Consider the following 21,302-nt stretch of genomic DNA (forward strand, 5'->3'; position numbering starts at 1 on the left):
TTGAATGCTTCTAATTTCACACCTGTTTAAAATGTTAAAAAAAGTATTAAATAATAAGTTTATCAATAAATATGTTTGAATATGAATAAATAAAATGTTTGACTGAGTAATGGAATGTAATTAAATTGATTATAAAGTGCATAATGTGTGTTACTAAGCAAAGCGGTAGTAAACATAACCTATGTTTTAGTGAATAAATATTACTTAAATTAGTGTATATTTATAAACTTAAAAATTAGCATTTATTTCTGTAAAAGTATTGCAAATATGTGAATCACAAAAGGTTTTTTTATTTGATCGTCATAGATTATTTTCCATAAAAACAGTTGTGTTTGTGTTGATTACGACGAAAGTGTCACATTTGTGTCATTCAAACAAATTGATTAAGTGAATTGCATAAATAATATTTTTGATTATGGATGCAGATAGTTCATCATCATCCGATGAAGATTTAAGTAGTTCCGAATGTGATACAGATTCATCATCCAATGAAACACAATCTGAAAATTATGAGGAAGCCAAATTATTTGGACAGAGATTTCAACTTCCACAAGGACTCTGTGAAAATAAAAATGTATTTAAAGAATTATTTTCACCAAGATTATGGAATAGTTTGTCTGATGCAAATCGACAACATCTTAAAAAGTTCTTACCAAATTTCCCTGAAAATGATAGCGCAGAAAAAAATATTACATTACAAAAATTGTTTGGGAGTGAAAACATTGGTTTTTCAAATCCATTAGATGATTTTCATAAAAGTCTAAGAGCAGGTAATTACATTGTTTCTAATTTGTAAATAAGATCGTTTTGATAATGTTTATCGTATTTATCTAGGACATTATCGTCCAGAAATAGCACGAATGAGAAATTTAATGCGACGAGTGCAACGTCGAGAATCTCGAGCGCAGCAAAGGCGATATTTAAATCAATTGGTAAAGGATGTTGTAGCGTCTAGGCAGTGGTTATTGAATGTTGCCAATTCATTACCACCGGGTGCAATGGATACAGCAAGACTAGCACCTCCTCCACCACCTGTAAAACTTGAAACAATAATAAACGATCCCATACAACGAACGAAACGGAGATATTTTCAAGTAATTATTTAAGAATATAACATTATGTACTTATTGTGCTTTTGAAATTTTTTTTGGCTATACAAGGTGTTTTTTTAACTGGAGATTTACAAAAAATTATCTATGACTTCGTGTTTAAATAAAAAACACTTCTTCCACATTCTACGAATTTTCTTAAATAACAACAATTATCGCATAACAAATCTATAATAAAAATATTTGTTATTTTTTGCTCAAATAAAAAAAAATTTGCAAAAAAAATTTTTTTCAGATAAAGTTATATAGTGGAGAGTCGTTAGAAAAAGTTTACCATGTACTCTCTTCAAAAAACTTCAAATTTTTCAGTTATTTGACGTTAAATACTCCGAATTTCAATCACCAATAACTCGGAAAATATTGACTTTTCGAAATTGTATATGTGTATACATGCAGACGGTCAGACTCATCACTTGAAGTTGTATCACACACAGTAACACATAACCATTATACACAGTGCATATTACCTCTTTATTTTATACATAAGAACGTCCATAAAATCTCTTCTTACTTCATATATTTTATATAGCTAACAAGATAGCTCACAATCAGTATGTAATATACATTCCTCTTGGAAGTCTAGACGAAGAAAACCAAGACAAACTTTCCTCTTGGTCGAGGGATTAAAGTATAGTTTTTGTGCGGGGTTAATTGCTTCGTCTAGACTTTAGACATGATATTTTAACAGCAAGTGAAATTTTTTAATTTTTGATGCCGAAATCGGGCAACGAAAAAGTGCATTTTTTTGGATGAGTTTTTTGCGATATAAAGTAAAACTCGTAAAGCTCTGAAACTTGCACACGTTACTAATAAATAATTACTTTACATTAAAAAAATATATATATAGTTGTTATCTTTCGTGTAACGACGGCTATGATCTCGTTAAAATCGACTTTTTCTTCATTCCAAAAAATAGACTTTTTTCAAAGACCCAATTCGGCGTCAAAAATTAAAAAAATTCACTTGATGCTAATATATCATGCTCGAAGAAGTCTAAACGAAGAGATTAAGCCCGGAAAAACCGCTCTACCATAATTCCTCGATCAAGAGAAAAGTTTTTACAAAAGGTGTCCTTTTTCGAAAAAATGAATTATTTCGAATTTTCAAATTTTTTTTGCTAAAAAAACTGAAGATTTGTGAACTTATTACTCATAACTTCACCAAATATCAACTTTAAACTCGAAAAAAAAAAAATTTATAAGCAAATTTAAAAACGACTATTTTCGCTCATTTTTTCAAGTTTTCTCGGCACCTACGCATCGAAATCGGACTTACAAGAAGTCAATCGTTTTATTGAGATCTCGAACTTTCTAATTTAATTTTTTTTTTGCATTTAACGACTCCTTTTTTTTTTAATCGCAAGAATACCGTTTTTTTTACTTTTGCGAATTTTTTCGTTTAACTTAGGCATTGACTAGCCGTATTAGCCATAAAACATTTTTTCGAAAAAAGTTGGCTGTCGGGGTAAATACGACTTAAAAATATGTCATTATTGCATTTATTCGAAAGAAAATACGCTTAAAGTTTATCGATAATTGTAGGTCAAAGTCACGGACACAGGCGAATATCCTCTACTGCCCTTGACAACTTTTGACTAAAGTATTTTTCTGTAGATAGCGCTTTTGGCTAAAGCATTTTTTTGTACTGACCGTTTAGAATCTAAATTGAAAGATGAAAGAAACCCAAAGAACTAGGTTTAGTCAGATATTTAGGTGTATAGATCCTTTGATCTTCAATACAATGCATAAGTCTATATTTTCCGGGAAAATATTACTAGCAATTTTGAAAATTGAATAAAAGATTCTATCTTTAATGTGATAAAACTTTTAAGGCGGTTTTAATAGTATGGAATATACGTATATGGATGAATTTTTGTTGACTTCGAGTTGAGACATAGAATACCACGATACTCGAAATAAAATTGTAAAAAAAATACAATTAAAAAAAAAACATACAACAGACTTACATGTCGCTAAATATCGATATTTTCAACAAATTTAGCTACTGACGATGATTGCGTTGCAATCGAAATGTTGATATTTAGCGACGTGTAAGTCTGTTGTAAAACGATAGATGGATGATATGTTTTCATAGATTTCTCCCAAACTACTGGTGTAAATTTAAAATAAAATTTTTAAATTAAAATAATAATAAATTATTGAAAACAAAAACAAACCCGTTGTGCACGACTAATTAAGAATTTATGAGCACGGTAGTGGGGACACAAATTTAAAAAAATATTTTTTTTCAATTTTCATGGTGAATTTTATTATAACCTGACAATATAAGACAAAAAATAAGAATAAAATTTTTCGCTATCTAGAGTAATTTTCAAAATATCGAAAATTGAAAATATTGTGTAATTAGTTAGGGTTCGATATTTCGACGTTTTTGCTAGAAAATGTACTAATTGGCGAAAATCCACTCAATCCCAAAATACTAGATTATCTATTAAATTTTAGAAAAAATGTGTTGTGTTAACTGTATGCTATACAGATTTGAATGATAAATAATTTTAAATTTGTTTTTAAAGGAATTGGATGCAATTCGAACGGAAGTTGGTGAAACAGGTGCATGGTCTGAAGATGAAAATTATCCAGAAGGCATTGATAGTATACCATTATCGTCTAAAAGTAAACATAGAAGATTGAATGTACCATCTTCAAGCGTGATCACACCGCCAGAGAGTCCAGGAGCCGATGATGTAAATGTATCAACATTAGTTTCCCATCCTCCAGATCGAAATCAACCACAAGAATCACACATGAATGATGAAATATATAAAGCTTTATTGCTCAAACATAAGCTTAAACGAAATAACCAAACGGTAATTTATAAATTTTTTTTTGTGTTGCCTTTAAAACTAAATTAACCGTAACAACTATGAAACCACCAAATACGCCTGCAAACAACTATAAAACAAAAACATGTTAGGAAAATGATAAATTTTTAATTATTGACTAACAGTCTGCTCAAAAAATTAAAATTTGCGAAATATAGAAATACTGATCGTAAAAATACATGTGATAGCTCGTTGGATTCGAAATAATGTCCAGAAAAATGAATAGGGGGCGTATTTCGTTAAAATTTTTTAACAACTAAGTTAGACATTTGTTTATTAACAAGATTTTATCGAATTTTCGTTTTCATTGTAAACTAAAAAAAAATCTTAAATAATTACCGTAAATTTTTTTTGGCTTCGTGGTGGAGCAGCCCCTCTCATATACATACTTAACAACATCACGTCCAAAGAATTAAAAAAATTATTATAAACAAAATATTAAAATTTTTTAATCTTCTTTTTGACGTGATTTTGTTAAGTATATACAGGGTAAGGAATGAAGAAATAAAATTTCCAATTTACTTTGCTTAGTCCACTTTTATTTATTTAATATTTTAATAATTTAAAATATTTTTGACTTTTTTCGTCTAACACAGACATTTTCATAACTATATAGACATTTTCATATACAGGGTGTCTACTTTAGTTGGCTACATATGGACAATTTTTTTTTATAAATTTTACGAAAAAAAATATTCTTTTTAAAAATCTCTGCTTTCGAAAGTATTTACATTCAGCTATTCACTTTTTACTTGATTGGAATGTTAATGGTCGTTTAGAAATTAAGATCATTTTGAACAAATAAGGGACACGATTCAAAAAATCACTTCCAAGATATGTAGGAGTGTATTTAAACAATTTTGTAAAACAACAATTACATGCGTGGAACGTGAAGGTGGATACGTTGAGGCAAAAACGAACTAAAGATAACTGTTTTGGAATGAATTGTTAACGATAGGAATGTTTTGACCACTTCAATTTTAAATTAAATTTTGCAAATCCTACTTATAAAACACGTTATCTGTTATCCAAATTAACCCGTCATCGTAATTAAAATGTTGTTTTGCTAGTTTGAAATATTTATAACAAAATAATACAGAAAATTTATTTTTCATACATTACGTTACAATATTATTGTTGAGGTAAGTAAAAACAGTTATCTTCAGCTCGTTTTTGCCTTAACGTATCCACCTTCGCGTTCCATCCTTGTAAATTGTTCTTTTATAAAATGTTTTAAATACACTCCTACATATCTCGGGAATGATTTTTTGAACCATTTCCCTTATTATCTGTTCTAAATGGTCTACATTTCTAAACAACCATTAATATTTCAATCGAACTTTTCAATTGGTGGAACTCCTGTACATTCGATGTCAAGAGTGAATAGCTGAATGTTAATAGTTTCGAAAGAAGAAATTTTTATAAAGAACAACTTTTTTTCGTAAACCTTATAATAAAAAAGTTTTCCATGTGTATCAAACTTAAGTAGTGACTTCCTGTATGTATGCGCGGGTATCCGATGAGCTGATATAGTTTGGAAATATCGCAATAAATTATAGATTTTGATTATCCCACTTTCTTATTGAAAACCCGACATTTCTAGATTTCAGCATCCGCTATTAAGTGGAAAGATATACATTTCGATTTTCTTTAATTTTAGTAAAATTAAAATTCATTGATAAAATAATTTATTTTACATTTTTAGTTTATTCTGTTAATTACAAAAGTTGATTTAATTGTTTCAGGATAAAATGGAATTAAATACGTGGGGCGTTAATCTAAAGGATATTGCCTCAAGAACGTTATTATCTACAAACAACAAGAAAACGTTACTAAATTTACAAAAATCGATGTCAATTCAACAAAATTCTGAAAAACTAGCCAATCGTAAAACAACAGTTAAGAAGGAACCTGTACAGCATATAACTGTGTCTAAACCTAATAATCGATTTACTCCAATTAACAATCACCACGATACAAAATACAACCTTGGAAATCATTCTATACCATCGACGACTACCACCATTACTTATAAAGATCAACAGTCTTTAATGGGAACGGGTAACAACAGTTCTGGATCAGAACTTGATATGTCTGATACAGAATCATTGATTGATCCTGTAATGAGCCCAAAAACTACCATAAAAACATCAACACCAATGCAAATGCAAATACAAAAACAGACAACAACAACATCAAATACTTTATTATCATCTGCATCGATTGCAAATACAATCGATTCAAATATAAGTAACGATTTATTAGATGATCCGATGTTAAGTAAAACAATTAAAACTGAACCAACTCCCTTAACAGCTGCACCAACATTTAATATGATTACAAGTATATCACAATATGGGGGAAAAGTACAACCAGCAACTTTATCCGATTTAGAGGGTATTGACATGTTAAATCTTCCAGTAGATTTAGATGAATCCAACATTGGCATTTTAGATGAGATTACACGAAAAACACCAGAATTAATGCAAGAAACACATGCAAGCTTTTTATCATTAATTAGAGACATTATTTGTTCTACTCCAGATCATAGAATGAGTTACACCACTCTAGAAATACGTATGAAATCATGGCAAGAGAATCCAATCAGTCCATTAAATGATTGGTATAATTTAGTTGATAATTGGTTAGAAGTTTTATCATGTGCAGTTAGCTTTTTAAACGGAGATTTTCCAGAACAACCTGACGATTTTGTACCATATTTAGAATTAAAACCTGCTTTACAAGAATACCAGTGGATTGGTGCTGGTAGAGATAGCGATAATCTATTGACACCTTTATTTCAATATTGGATTGAACATCGTGAAGAAATGACTGCAGAAAAAGCTACTACACAACCAGTTGAAGTCGAACAAAATGAATTACCTAAGTCACCTCCACCACCAAGATGGCCAACCACCTGGACGGTTCGTAAAGCTGAACCAGATGAAATTGATACATTTCGTGAACAAGAACGCCGTCGTTACGAAAATCCACATAAAGCGTTTACATATCGAATGTTTGGTTATGAAAGTGTTGTCGGTCCGGTTAAAGGAATCTACAATCAAACTGCAGGTGTAACAAAACCTCGTGGCCATTCTATGTTAAGCTCGGATCGACCAAATTTTGTAACAATTCTTACATTAGTACGTGATGCGACTGCTAGATTACCAAATGGTGAAGGAACACGCGCCGAAATTTGTGAATTATTAAAATCGTCTCAATATATTGCTCAAGGTGCATCGGATACTGTTCTTCAGTCAGTTGTAAGCGGTGCTTTGGATCGAATGCATACCGAATATGATCCATGTGTAAAGTATGATACCAAACGAAAAATTTGGATATATTTACATCGAAATCGGACTGAAAGTGAGTTTGAAAAGATTCATCAACAGCATCAAGGTATGAGTAAACATCAGAAAAAGAATAATTCCCGAAAGAGTAAAGCAAAACCAAAAGTTGAAAAAGCATCTCCACAAAAAGTCCCACAAACTTCTGATGTTTTAGTTAATAACGTAAATACAAGCACGACCGATCCATTAACTATGGCTAAACAAAGATTTAAAACTCCAACAAATCGCAATGCCACTGTTAATACATCGACGTCAATCGTGAATTCAATACCAACAGATCCAATTAAATCAACACCAGCTGGAACTTCATTACTAATCAATCAAAATGCAAATAAGCAATCTTTGATAAATAAGAATGTCTTAGATAAAATACAATCTTCGGTTGCTACAAATATTAAAGTTCTTAGTCAAACTGTTCTTTCACAAGCAGCTAATTCACCCCAAACTCTTTTAACAAATGCTGTAAATAAATCTTCAGCTGTTACAACTACCGTGCAAACATTACAAAGTATAATTGCACCACGTGTTAATAGTCCTGTCTTGAAACCTGTTCAACAAATTGGTGGAAAAACAGGTGGAAAAAGTATTGTTAAAATTGTAAATAATCCACAACAAGGAAAATCATTAATCAATATGACTGCAGGACAATTAATTACAAATCACCAACCGCCTCAATTATTTGTTAAACAACAGGGAGTGGTTACATCAAGTTCTGGTGGTCAAGTTCAGACTATTATACCCTCAATAAATATTAAATCAAATCAAGCGGATGCTAATTTATTAGCGCAAATATCTCAACAGACACAAAAACAAGCAACAATAATTGCTTCACATCCGAATACACAAATTTTACAAACAATTGTTCAACAACCAAGACAGACGTTGGCAACACGACAAATTATACAAGGTATTTCTAATCAACAACAAATTGTTGGTCAGAAAACACAATCTGCTACATTGTTAACACAAGGCTCATTGCCTCAACAAATTATTCAAGTTGCTCCAGGGCAAAAAATTGGACAGACTGCAACTCTAGTTCAAACGAAACAAGGTGGTAAAACTGTGCTTACATCAGCTCAACAATTAATACAAAATATCAAACAACAAACAAAAACTGCAGGCATTCAACAGCAAACCACAATTTCAAATAATCCTCAAGCAATTTTGAAACAACAAGTTGCATTGCAACAGTTTCAAAAACAGTTACAACAACAAACGTCATCTACAACTGTTAAAAGTGGGACATCGTTGCTTGATCAAAGCAATCAAAGAGTACAAACTAATAAAACTGGTATAACAAATACACAAGCGCCACTTGTAGCAAAAGTATTAACAAATGCATCGGGGCAAGTCATTTCAGTTGAAAGTTTACTTGCACACCAAAAACAACATGGCAGTTTACCTCAAGGTACAACATTAAGAGTTGCTGGAGGAAAATTAGGACAAGCAAATTTAATTCAATTGTCTGGAGCAGTACCAAATCAAGTGACTCAATTTGCAGTAGTATCGCAAGGTAACCTTGTATCATTAACAGGTCAACCTCGTTTGATTGCTTCTGTTGCTCAACAAACATCTCAATCGACAAGCACGGTGAATACACCACAAATATTAGTGGCCACACCATCAAAATCACTACCTGTTAAAAATGTTCGACAAGCTACGGTTCAACAATCAAATGTAGCTAAATTAACGGTACCTAATAAAGTAACGCATCAACTAATTAATGCAAAATTTATAACTGCTCAAAATTTAACTCCAAAACTAACTACAACAAGTCAAGCAAGTCAAATCAAACATGTAAATCAAACTCCAAAAGTTGTATCTGCAGCAACATTGGGTAAACAAATCAGTAAAAGTGGAACAGTTGTTAGTACGAGTCAACCTACTGCGATTCGAATGGTAAATCCGACTGGTGGCGGTCTTAATTTTACTCATATAGCTGGTAAACCCATACTTTTAGCAAGTAAAGGAAATACGATTGGAGGACAAAATATTATATTGCGGCAAGGTGTTGCACAAGGGACAACTGGATCCAGTTTTGTAATATCAAATTCATCACGAACAATGGGACAATCGACTACAGCAACATTGACCAATCAAAATAATCAAATTGTTTTGGGTACACCTTTAAAAATACAAAATGTTAATGATGGTAGTTTGTTGACAGACAGCTCACAGAATAAAAGTGTAGATGCTGGTGGGGGACAACAAACTGTTTTACTTAGTACACAATCGTCAACGCAAGATGGTAACACAACAAGTTTACCAACACAACGTGTTGTTTTAGCTAGCCAAGGACAAGGTGGTCAACTTGTGGCACAACAAATATTATTGCCACAAGGTTTTCAAGGCGGCACAATTAATATTAAAACACTTCAAGGCTTAAAAGTTATTCCTTTAGCAGCTCAACAAGGGAAAGGTTAGTTTAAATTTTATTACTCAAATTATAATCGACGGTATTAAGGTTGATTCGCATTACGTGAACTATCTCGTTTCCATATTATTTTAGAGAAGGGGTAACGGAAAATTGGTATGACATTTTGCAATATCTGAATACAAAATCAAAGACCTGGCTGAAAGGTCAGGTCATGCAACCTAGACTTTACACTAACGCAAAACATTTTCTAATAGGTGGTAATCTCACCAAAATGGTCTGATGTTTAAAAAATACTTTTTATACCATGCATATATGCAATATGCAAGGTATACTAAGTTTAGTTCCAAGTTTGTAACGCTTAAAAATATTGATGCTATGAACAAAATTTTGGTATAGGTGTTCATGAAATCACCTAATTAGTCCATTTCCGGTTTTTCTGTCCGTCTGTCGGTCAACACGATAACTCAAAAAAGAAAAAAGATATCAAGCTGAAATTTTTACAGCGTATTCAGGACGTAAAGAGTGGGGTGAGTTCGTAAAGGAGCAACATAGGTCAATTGAGTCTTGGGTTCGTAGAACACATCTTTTGTAAACAGTTAGAGATAGAACAAAAGTTTAAATGTAAAAAATATTCCTTATAAAAACAATAACCAACTTTTGTTGCGTAAATTAGGCGTAAATTGTATAGTATGTAATGTATGGGGATATCAGTTATGTATGTGTGACATGTATGTATGTGCGATGTGATAGAGAAATCAATACTGTCTATGCATGTTATTTCAACAATTAACTCAGTCAATTGTTTGTTTTCACTTGTTTATAACCATTTCTGTGCTTAAAATTTTCTTCAATAGTAACCTGAATATGTGCAGCTATTCCGCGCTTGAAATAGCTTTTGATTTTGAAATACTAATTATTTTTCAATTTTTTTATCTAGTATATTTACTTCTAGTTTCTTCTAAGACCTCACTTATAATATAAATATCAACTAGAAGTAAATAACTAGATAAAAAATTTGAAAAAATAATTAATATAGTATTTCAAAATGTTTTACAACCGATTTTTCCCATGTTGTTAATTTTTTTGTAAACTTTTACATTTAAACTTTTGTTCTATCTCTAACGGTTTACAAGTTGGATACTTTTTTTCGTTTGATTGAATGAGCAAAAAAATTTCATTTTAAAATTCGCGTATTTCGGTCAATTTTGAAGCTAGAAAGTCGAAAAAAAAACGAAAATGTGCACAAATACTTCAGGTAGAACTTTTAATTGATCTTGTTTTTTATTTGATGTATAGTTTTTTGTAATTTGTAAAAAACTGATTAACCACCCCCCCCCCACAACTACCCCCAAAAAAGGGGGTTAGGTACGCCTCTGAGAGGTCGACTTTTTTTACACCGTCGTGAAGTTGGCCCCCGCATTTTTTGTTCCAGAATATAAACCATATGGTTCGATTGTACTCGCATTAAGATGGATTGTTCCAGAATTTCACTCTTTTGTACCACCCCATTCTCGAGATATTCAATTATATATGCGCGGGGGCCAACTTCACGCTAGCCCCCGCATTTTTTGTACTGAAATTTTAATGCTACCTTTCGGAAGAACAATCAAAATAAAGGATTGTTCCAGAATATAAAGGGAAAAAAATCAAAAATACGGGGTGGGGAGCCAAAAATATACCAACCCACTAATACAAGTTAACAAGTTACCAATTCAGTAGAATAACGCTATAAACATAGATTTCTTACAAAAGACTATAAAATTGATATTATTGTTCATTTTGAGAAATGTATACTGAAAACGGCAGCCATGGGGAGGATATTTATAAGGGTGCAATTACATGATGATGGAAAATTATGTAAATGCTACTTCTTGAGACGTTAGTACTGAGCTACTGTATGTGCCAATTGATAGATATACGTTAAAAAAGGATTTTTCCAGAATATTTAATCAATACAACTTCAAATGGGGCGTGAGGGAGCAAAAATTCACCCCCGATACAAGAGTAAGCACATAGCGCATTCGTTTGTACTGGTTTATGAATAGAATTTTTGGAAAGACCACTTATAGAATAACTTAGTTTTCAATTTTCACTACTTTTAAACCAAGAACGTAGCCACAGGGAGGTGATATATATTCGGGGGAAACCTAACCCTCGCTGTGCTGCTTCCTGTGACGTTTGTACTGGGTTACTGTATACGCCAATCGATAGATATACATTAGTAGAGGATTGTTCCAGAATATTAAATCAATTCAACTTCAAATGGGGCGTAGGGGAGGAAAATCAACCCCCGATACAAGAGTAAACACATAGCGCATTCGTTTGTACTGGTCTATGAATAGAATTTTTGGAAAGAATACATATAGAATAACTTATTTTTCCATTTTCACCCTTTTTAAACCAGGAACGTAGCCACAGGGAGGTTAGATATATGCGGGGGAAACCTAACCCTCGCTGTGCTGCTTCCTGTGACGTTTGTACTGGGATACTGTATACGCCAGTCTATAGATATACATTAGTAGAGGATTGTTCCAGAATATTAAATCAATACAACTTCAAATGGGGCGTGGGGGAGGAAAATTTACCCCCGATACAAGAGTAAGCACATAGCGCATTCGTTTGTACTGGTTTATGAATAGAATTTTTGGAAAGACCACTTATAGAATAACTTAGTTTTCAATTTTCACTACTTTTAAACCAAGAACGTAGCCACAGGGAGGTGATATATATTCGGGGGAAACCTAACCCTCGCTGTGCTGCTTCCTGTGACGTTTGTACTGGGTTACTGTATACGCCAATCGATAGATATACATTAGTAGAGGATTGTTCCAGAATATTAAATCAATTCAACTTCAAATGGGGCGTAGGGGAGGAAAATCAACCCCCGATACAAGAGTAAGCACATAGCGCATTCGTTTGTACTGGTATATGAATGGAATTTTTAGAAAGCCAACTTATAGAATAACTTAGTTTTCAATTTCCACTATTTTTAAACCACGAACGTAGCCACAGGGAGGTTAGATATATGCGGGGGAAACCTAACCCTCGCTGTGCTACTTCCTGTGACGTTTGTACTGGGATACTGTATACGCCAATCGATAGATATACATTAGTAGAGGATTGTTCCAGAATATTAAATCAATACAACTTCAAATGGGGCGTAGGGGAGGAAAATTAACCCCCGATACAAGAGTAAACACATAACGCATTCGTTTGTACTGGGCTATGAATGAAATTTTTGGAAAGAATACTTATAGAATAACTTAGTTTTCCATTTTCACTATTTTTAAACCACTTTTTGTGTTTAGTTTTTGAAAGGAACATTTTTTACATTTAAACTTTTGCTCTATCTCTAAAGGGTTAGAAGATGGGTCCTTCGGACCCAAAACCCAATTGACCTATGTTGCTCATTTACGAACTTGACCTCAAGTTCAAAATAAGCAACATAGGTCAAAAATAAAAGAAAAATAAACAAACAAAAAAATATTTCAATTTATTTTAAATATTTTTTTATGCACAAAAAATAATACATTTTTTGCCAAAAAATGATAAATTTCCCGTTTTTTGCAAAAACATGGATCAAGGAGCCAGTTTACGGGCATGCAACTTATTATAAAATCGATAGTTAATACTAAAACCTACAATTTAAATAAAAATTTAACTTTCTAGAACCCAATGGCTTAAAATGGCAGCCGTTCTGAAAAGATCATTTCTAAAAAGTGATAAATTTTCTGTTTTTTGCAAAAATATGGGTCAAGAAATCATTTTACGGACATGCAACTTCTTATAAAATCGAAAGATAATAAAAAATGCTACAATTTAAAAAAAAAATTAACACTCTAGGACCAAATGGCATAAAATGGCAGCCATTTTAAAAAAATCATAAAATTTAAAATTTTGGCCGAATTATTCGGCGAATTTAGTTAAAATTTTAACTGAAAGTTGTACGTGTTATAACCTAGTTTTGGTATAAATTTCATTAAAATCGGTCAAATATTTTTCAAGTTACAGTCAAATGAACTCATTTATCATATACATGTATAATATATATATATGTATAACTTGGGGAGGGAGGTAACAAAAACCCCCCCAAAAAAAATGTGGTGTAGTTTATAACCATTACTACAAACTTACCAAATTTAGATATGCTCCGATATCTCCTCTTTAAAATAAAAAATAAAAAAGATAAAATTTCTGAAAAAAATACCATTTTTGACGCCATTTTGTTTTTTTGACCTGTTGCACCACTCCGAGAAAGTAAAAAATTTCAAAAAATACTTATTTTTAAGTAAAAAGCAAAACCCCAAAGTTTCGTTGCCCGAACTTTTAATCCATACATAAAGCCTATTTTTATTCTACTAATACATGAGTGAGTGAGTTACAGTTGTAGTAGTTACAGTTGTAGTCATTTGAAACAATATGATTAACTTGTAGTTAATTCGCGTAGTGCTTTCCATATGGTACTTTGACTTATTAGGTATACAAAGAATATTATTTGGATAATTCAACATATAGATTGGTATCTTTCCGTTTAATATAACTTCGAAAATATTATTCTATCGTGGATTTTTATTGTGTCAATTTTTTTGCTTTTTTTCATTTATTATCATTTTTACAATTTTTTGCTTTTATAAGCTTTATTTTTCCTTCATATTTTTGGTGTTTTGATTTATTCGCCGAAAAATAAAATAATTTTTTTTTAATTTTTGATTAATTTTGTTTTTATTATATACATGTATAAATGTATGTATTTTTCGATTTTTGAGTTTTTTTTTTTGGTTTATAATTTTGTTTTATTGTTTGTGCTTTTTTTTTTTGTTCACTTATTTTTTCGTGTCGGAGTTTATTTTTAATTATTTCGATTTATTTTTGGAATTATTATTTTTTTTAAATTGAACTTGTTTTTGATTTTTTTTAAATTTAAATTTGTTTTATTACAAATTTAAAATGCCGAGAACTTTGAAACTACTCCCGACTGAAATTTTGGATGAGGCTCTTGATTTTAATCTTTATGATGAAATTGGTAAACTCATACCTCCGTCCAGTGGTATATGGAGAGAAATTAGTAAACGCCTTAGTAATCAAATTACTCCAAAACATTTATGGGTAATGTTTCATGGAAATCGATATAAGTTGAAAAATTTGTATTTCGAAGCTAAAGGACTCTTCATTCAAGAAGAAATTATTGAACCGAAGGAAACCGAAATAAACACTGGTGATATAAATAATACGTCTACAGAATCCGTTGCTTGTTCTGATTTATCTTATTCCATCATAGAAAAGAAAGATGTCAAAAGCAAAAACTTTCCTCTTTTGCATACTATTCTTACAATATCTGCGGCTCTTTGGTCTAAAATAATACCTTCCTCTTTAAACTACCAGGATAAACGTGATCACACTCGTGGATATTCTGTTTTAAGAAAAGGGTGGACTGATATAATTTATAATGCAATATGGGAGCAATTACGAATTCCATGTGCGTTTGTCTTTAAGCGAGGAATCATATCTGAAAGCCCAGGTTGTCCCTATTTAAAAATATCGGCCTTGTGCCATGAATGCCATTCAAATTTAAGTGCACATTTATTATTTAAGCCAAAAAAGACAGATGAAAATATTATTTTACAAGTCACGGCTTCTGACACCCGAGGTCATGCGCATATTAAAAAACGTCGCCTGGCTGGGCAATCCCGCCGCGAAATCGGAAAGGAATTAACTAGCACACAAGCAGCAAATTGGAGACGTGAAAACGCAAACCGCTGCATGCTATACGGCGAACCACAACCCGCAAATCTTTATAGTCTTGAAGTATTAAGAAAAGCAAAACAGGAGATTCGCGATGAGATTTTGATTGGAGGGAAATGTACCGATTTAGTAGAATCATTTCATAATCTTAATGAGTCTGTCGAATTTGCAGATATTATAAAGGAATTGTGCTTAAATAAATTTCACCTCATATACTGGACCATAAATCAAGCGACAATTTACAAAGAAATGAGCCACCGTGAGAGAATAAGCATTTCTATAGATGCAACTGGATCACTTGTGCAACAGGTACACAAAGGGAACGACTATTCCGGCAGTATTTTCTTATATCAATGTGTAGTTTCCTCAAAAAGTGCAGTGGTTCCAATTGTACAAATGCTATCGGAAAAACATAACGCAAACATGATAGCATATTGGCTTCGCGAATGGCTACGAACAAGACTCCCCATACCTTTTGAAGTTATCACGGATTTTTCACTGGCTTTGATGAATGCTGTTTCTTTGGCATTTAATGGAATGGAGCTATCCAACTATATTGACCTGTGTTTGCAAATTTTAAAAGATGCAAAAGATGACAATGTGCATTTACCCCGAACATTTTTACGCATTGATATAGCCCATCTTATTAATTTGGTATGCCGTTGGAAGTGTTTCCATAGTACACAATTTAAAGTGAAAGATTTCTACGTCCGTTGTGTTGGTATCCTGTCGCAGTGTACTACTTTGGAAGATTTTAGGGAAATTTTGCTTTCCGTTCTAGTCGTTTCACAAAGTAAAAGAAGCGGTCGAGTAAAGGATATGGATTTTTTAACGCCTTGTGAAAATCGGGAGGTCTTTCTCATGAATAGAATTAAAAGCTATAAAATAGAACAATTCGTTAATAAAACAACTAAAACAATTGAAGGGGATACTTTTGTAGACGATGTTGATAAGTACGAAGAGGAAATTTTAGCGGAGGCTTTCGTAAAAGATGCTACTAAGAATAAATTGACAGAGATACAAAAAATTCAAGCAGAAGCACTTCAAGAATGTGGTGTCCAAGGAAGTCGCCTTAATGCATATTACTTACCAAATTTTGCTCAAGATTTGTTAAGAATATGTAAACACTTCGTAATGTGGACAGGAGTTTTATCTTCGAAGTATATGGCGACTGTAACTGCATCGTCATCGTATGTGGAAAGTTACTTCAACGATTTGAAGAATTCTGTTCTCAAGAACGAGAACTTACCTATTCGAGCTGACAAGTTCTTTGTTCACCACGTACGATCTATTGAAGGTACAGTGAAATTGGTTAAATCAACTCTTTTACTGTCAAAGGAGCAACTAAAATTTAAACCAACACAAAATGTCAATTCTATTTTCATTGATAAAAGTGAAAATATCAGTCAAAATCTTGAAATATGTAATAATAATTTAGGGACCGATCTTGATCATTTAAACGAAGTTGAAAATTGGAAGGGAAAAGCAGCGCAAAAAATCAAAACGAATAAATATTTACAAAAATGTCCTGGAATGACATCAATTGAAGGCAAACCAATAACAATTAGTTCAAAAAAATTGTTATTAAGAAATGGGAGTATTCTACCTTCTTTAGTAATAAATGGCATGAAAATACAGGTAACATATACCTGTCCTTTTGATACTTTGGCCCAAGCATTTTCTGCCGCCTATGTCGATATAAATTCATATAATACATTCGTTGACAAAAGCGGCATTCAGTTTTTTGAATTAGTAAAAAATTTTGTAATGCAAGGGCCTAAGTCTTCTATTTATAAACAAAGGGCCGACCTCTTATTGAAATGGCGTGGGAATTCCCTGAAAAATAATGTATTAGATTGTTCTGGAAACGTAATAGAGCTGGCAGAATATCTCTTTAAAAATGAGCCCAGTGTCATAAATATCCGGAAATGTAAAAAATGTAATTCCGCACGTTCATCTTCTGTTGTTGCATTATGCTTAACTCCCCAATATTTTTATGAAACTGGTTTTGCTGGTGTCGAAGAAAATATAAAAAAATCTCTACGAATCGCTTTAAATCAACAATGCAAATCATGTAAGGAGGATATGGAAACTTCTACTGTTATTGGGAATCATTTAATAATTGACGTAGAATTTACAAACTTTCCGAAACACAATGATCCAGATTGGTCTGGCCAAATAAAATTATCAGATTTGCCTGTAGAGATAAATATTTTCAATGACAATTTTAAGCTTGTCGCTGCCATTACAAATTTACCTCCAAAGGTGGAGAATAGTATTGGGCACTATGTAGCATACTGCCTTCGTGCTTCAAGTAAATGGCAGCTACACGACGGCTTAAAGTCCGAAATAATAACGGTCAATCCAAATAGAATTAAAACAACGGTGTGCGTTTTAATTTTTGTTAGAAAGTAAATAATTTGCACAACACTTACCTAAACAATATTCCTCCCCTTCCTCTAGTACAACATATACAGACTTCATTTACACAAACTTCTCTCATATATATAAACTATATGTAAAATTCTATCACAAGCTGTTTGGACTCGGCGTCAACATATCAATCGGCACATTGTCTTTGTCCCCTCCACATAAATTCCCCCAACCTTCTGATAACAGCCCAGTAAAAACATTTTGCAAATATATTAGCTAAAAACGAGAAAGATATTTGTTGATTGTTGTATCGGTGGGATATAATACCGTTTACGTCCCCAACCTTTGCAGTTTGATTAATTTAATATCATGAAAAATCCTATTCTAAAGTATATCTGTCAATTGCCGTATACAGTATCCCAGTACAAATGTCACAGGAAGTAGCACAGCGAGGGTTAGGTTTCCCCCGAATATATATCACCTCCCTGTGGCTACGTTCTTGGTTTAAAAGTAGTGAAAATTGAAAACTAAGTTATTCTATAAGTGGTCTTTCCAAAAATTCTATTCATAGACCAGTACAAACGAATGCGCTATGTGTTTACTCTTGTATCGGGGGTTGATTTTCCTCCCCTACGCCCCATTTGAAGTTGAATTGATTTAATATTCTGGAACAATCCTCTACTAATGTATATCTATCGATTGGCGTATACAGTAACCCAGTACAAACGTCACAGGAAGCAGCACAGCGAGGGTTAGGTTTCCCCCGAATATATATCACCTCCCTGTGGCTACGTTCTTGGTTTAAAAGTAGTGAAAATTGAAAACTAAGTTATTCTATAAGTGGTCTTTCCAAAAATTCTATTCATAAACCAGTACAAACGAATGCGCTATGTGCTTACTCTTGTATCGGGGGTGAATTTTTGCTCCCTCACGCCCCATTTGAAGTTGTATTGATTAAATATTCTGGAAAAATCCTTTTTTAACGTATATCTATCAATTGGCACATACAGTAGCTCAGTACTAACGTCTCAAGAAGTAGCATTTACATAATTTTCCATCATCATGTAATTGCACCCTTATAAATATCCTCCCCATGGCTGCCGTTTTCAGTATACATTTCTCAAAATGAACAATAATATCAATTTTATAGTCTTTTGTAAGAAATCTATGTTTATAGCGTTATTCTACTGAATTGGTAACTTGTTAACTTGTATTAGTGGGTTGGTATATTTTTGGCTCCCCACCCCGTATTTTTGATTTTTTTCCCTTTATATTCTGGAACAATCCTTTATTTTGATTGTTCTTCCGAAAGGTAGCATTAAAATTTCAGTACAAAAAATGCGGGGGCTAGCGTGAAGTTGGCCCCCGCGCATATATAATTGAATATCTCGAGAATGGGGTGGTACAAAAGAGTGAAATTCTGGAACAATCCATCTTAATGCGAGTACAATCGAACCATATGGTTTATATTCTGGAACAAAAAATGCGGGGGCCAACTTCACGACGGTTTTTTTTACAAAGAGTTTACAACCTAATAAACAACTGTTGAAAGTTTCAAAGATGCATTAATTTTTTCTTTATTACCATGATATTCTATTTAATTTTATTAGACTAAGGCGGTATTCTCAAAATCTATTTGTACGATATTCTATTATGAATTAGTATTGTACTAGTAATTTAATTGTGTAATGTTTATAGGTTTAACAGCCGGTAGACAACAATTATTTACACGGATTGTAAATCCAGTGAGTGTAACAACTGCAGCAGTTAGTGAATCATCTCAATCAAGCTCAAGTAATACAGGTACTGTAAAAGTGACAACACATACGACAGAACGATAAAAATAAACATACCTAACGATAAAGATAAAGATAAATTGTAAATATTTAGTTAATTTAATCATGATTATAAATATAATATATTGTAAATATGCTTTAGAATTTAAGATATAAAACAAACAAATCATGTTGTTATCAAAATATTAATTCATAAAATATTATTTTTATTTATAGACAAAAACAAAATGTAAAAAAAACACATTCATTTCAATTCAACTAAAAACAAAATTATTATTATTATGTAAAAGTATATCCTATGTCCATGTCACCATCATATTTTTTTTTACAAAAAATATATCAAACATTTAATTATATTGTTAGTAGCTTACTCAATTCTTACTGTTTGTAACTTTGGACAAGCTGTGAAGCTTTTGAATCTAGAATAATAGGCTTTTGTCCTAAATTTGATAAGTTGGCTTATACATTACATTCATATCTGATTTACATTTAATAAAAAAAAAAAAAACACTAATTGTATTATTAGTCGCATAAAGGAATACATAAAATAGTCCGTTCCGATTTTGATGTTTTTTTTTTTTTTTGTTTCTTTTTATATATTGTTTAAAATCAGAAACCTTTCAAAGGGGGGATATTATCTGGAGAGGGAAAACGCAATGTCCCGATTCATATATCGACGCCCAGACTAAATCACTAATGATAGAAGTCATTTAAGAAAGGATTTTTCGAAATTTATCCCCTAAAAGGATGAAATAGGGCATGTAAGTTTGTATGAAAATATATACAAACCGTCCTTTTTGAGTTCATCGCTCAACCGATTAAAAAAATTCCTTCATCTACAGAATGCTACATTATCAGCAAGTATAATGGGCTGTATTTTATTTTCAAAAAAGTTAGGACCCCGCACCAAAAGTTAAAATCCATTCTTATTGTTATTAAGTTAAAATAAATGTGTGGAAAAAAAATCATGCAAGAGAGAATTTTTTTTATAAGTTGCACAAACATTGTTTACACAAGATAAATAACTAGCAATTATCCACTTTATAGTTTTCAACTCTCTTACCTTCACTTTTGTTCACTAATTAATGGATATTAACTTTTATTACGAATCCCTAATTATTTTGATACGAAAATACGGCCATGTCACTTGCTGATAATGTAGCATTCTATAGATGAAAGAATTTTTTAAATCAGTTCCGTGGTGAACTAAAAAATGTCAGTTTGTATATATTTTTATACTAACTTTTATCTCCTATTTCCTCCATTTAGGGGATGAATTTCGAAAAATCCTTTTTTAAATGGCACCTACCTATTCTCTCTAAATTTCAAACTTCTATCACTAGCGATTTAAGCTGGACGTCGATCTATCAATCGGGACATTCCGTTTCCCCCTTACAGTTTATTTCCCCTCTCTGAAAGTTTTCTGATTTTAAACAATATATAAAAAGAAACATTTTTTTTAAAAATAATCAAAATCGGAGCTGTTTTTGAGGACTACCGAGTAAAAACATTCATTGATGCGACTATATATATTTTGCATTTTCAAAAATCAAGTCAAATTTACTTCGAAATCAATGCAGAGTGTCATGGCGTCTTGAATGACATCACGACTTGCCATACAATCATTTTTGTGTATGCAAGTTTAAGCAGTTTTAATCAAGTAACCGGCTTCGTTCTATTAAAATGAAATGTTGTTTTCTGATTGGTGTTTGC

At 32.0% G+C, this 21,302-nt stretch overlaps 1 protein-coding gene across 1 annotated transcript; it reads left to right on the forward strand.

The window, feature by feature from the left end:
* Positions 1 to 336: 336 nt before the first annotated feature.
* On the forward strand, positions 337 to 19,663 carry LOC123290648 (nuclear factor related to kappa-B-binding protein). Its single transcript, XM_044870907.1, has 5 exons — positions 337 to 770; positions 835 to 1,094; positions 3,643 to 3,936; positions 5,697 to 9,720; positions 19,492 to 19,663. The coding sequence occupies exons 1-5, from the start codon at positions 416 to 418 to the stop codon at positions 19,632 to 19,634; spliced, it is 5,076 nt and encodes a 1,691-aa protein (XP_044726842.1). The 5' UTR covers positions 337 to 415; the 3' UTR covers positions 19,635 to 19,663.
* The last annotated feature ends 1,639 nt before the right edge of the window (positions 19,664 to 21,302 follow it).

The sequence above is a fragment of the Chrysoperla carnea genome, chromosome 1 (genome assembly GCF_905475395.1).
Source record: "Chrysoperla carnea chromosome 1, inChrCarn1.1, whole genome shotgun sequence".
Lineage (NCBI taxonomy): Eukaryota > Metazoa > Arthropoda > Insecta > Neuroptera > Chrysopidae > Chrysoperla > Chrysoperla carnea.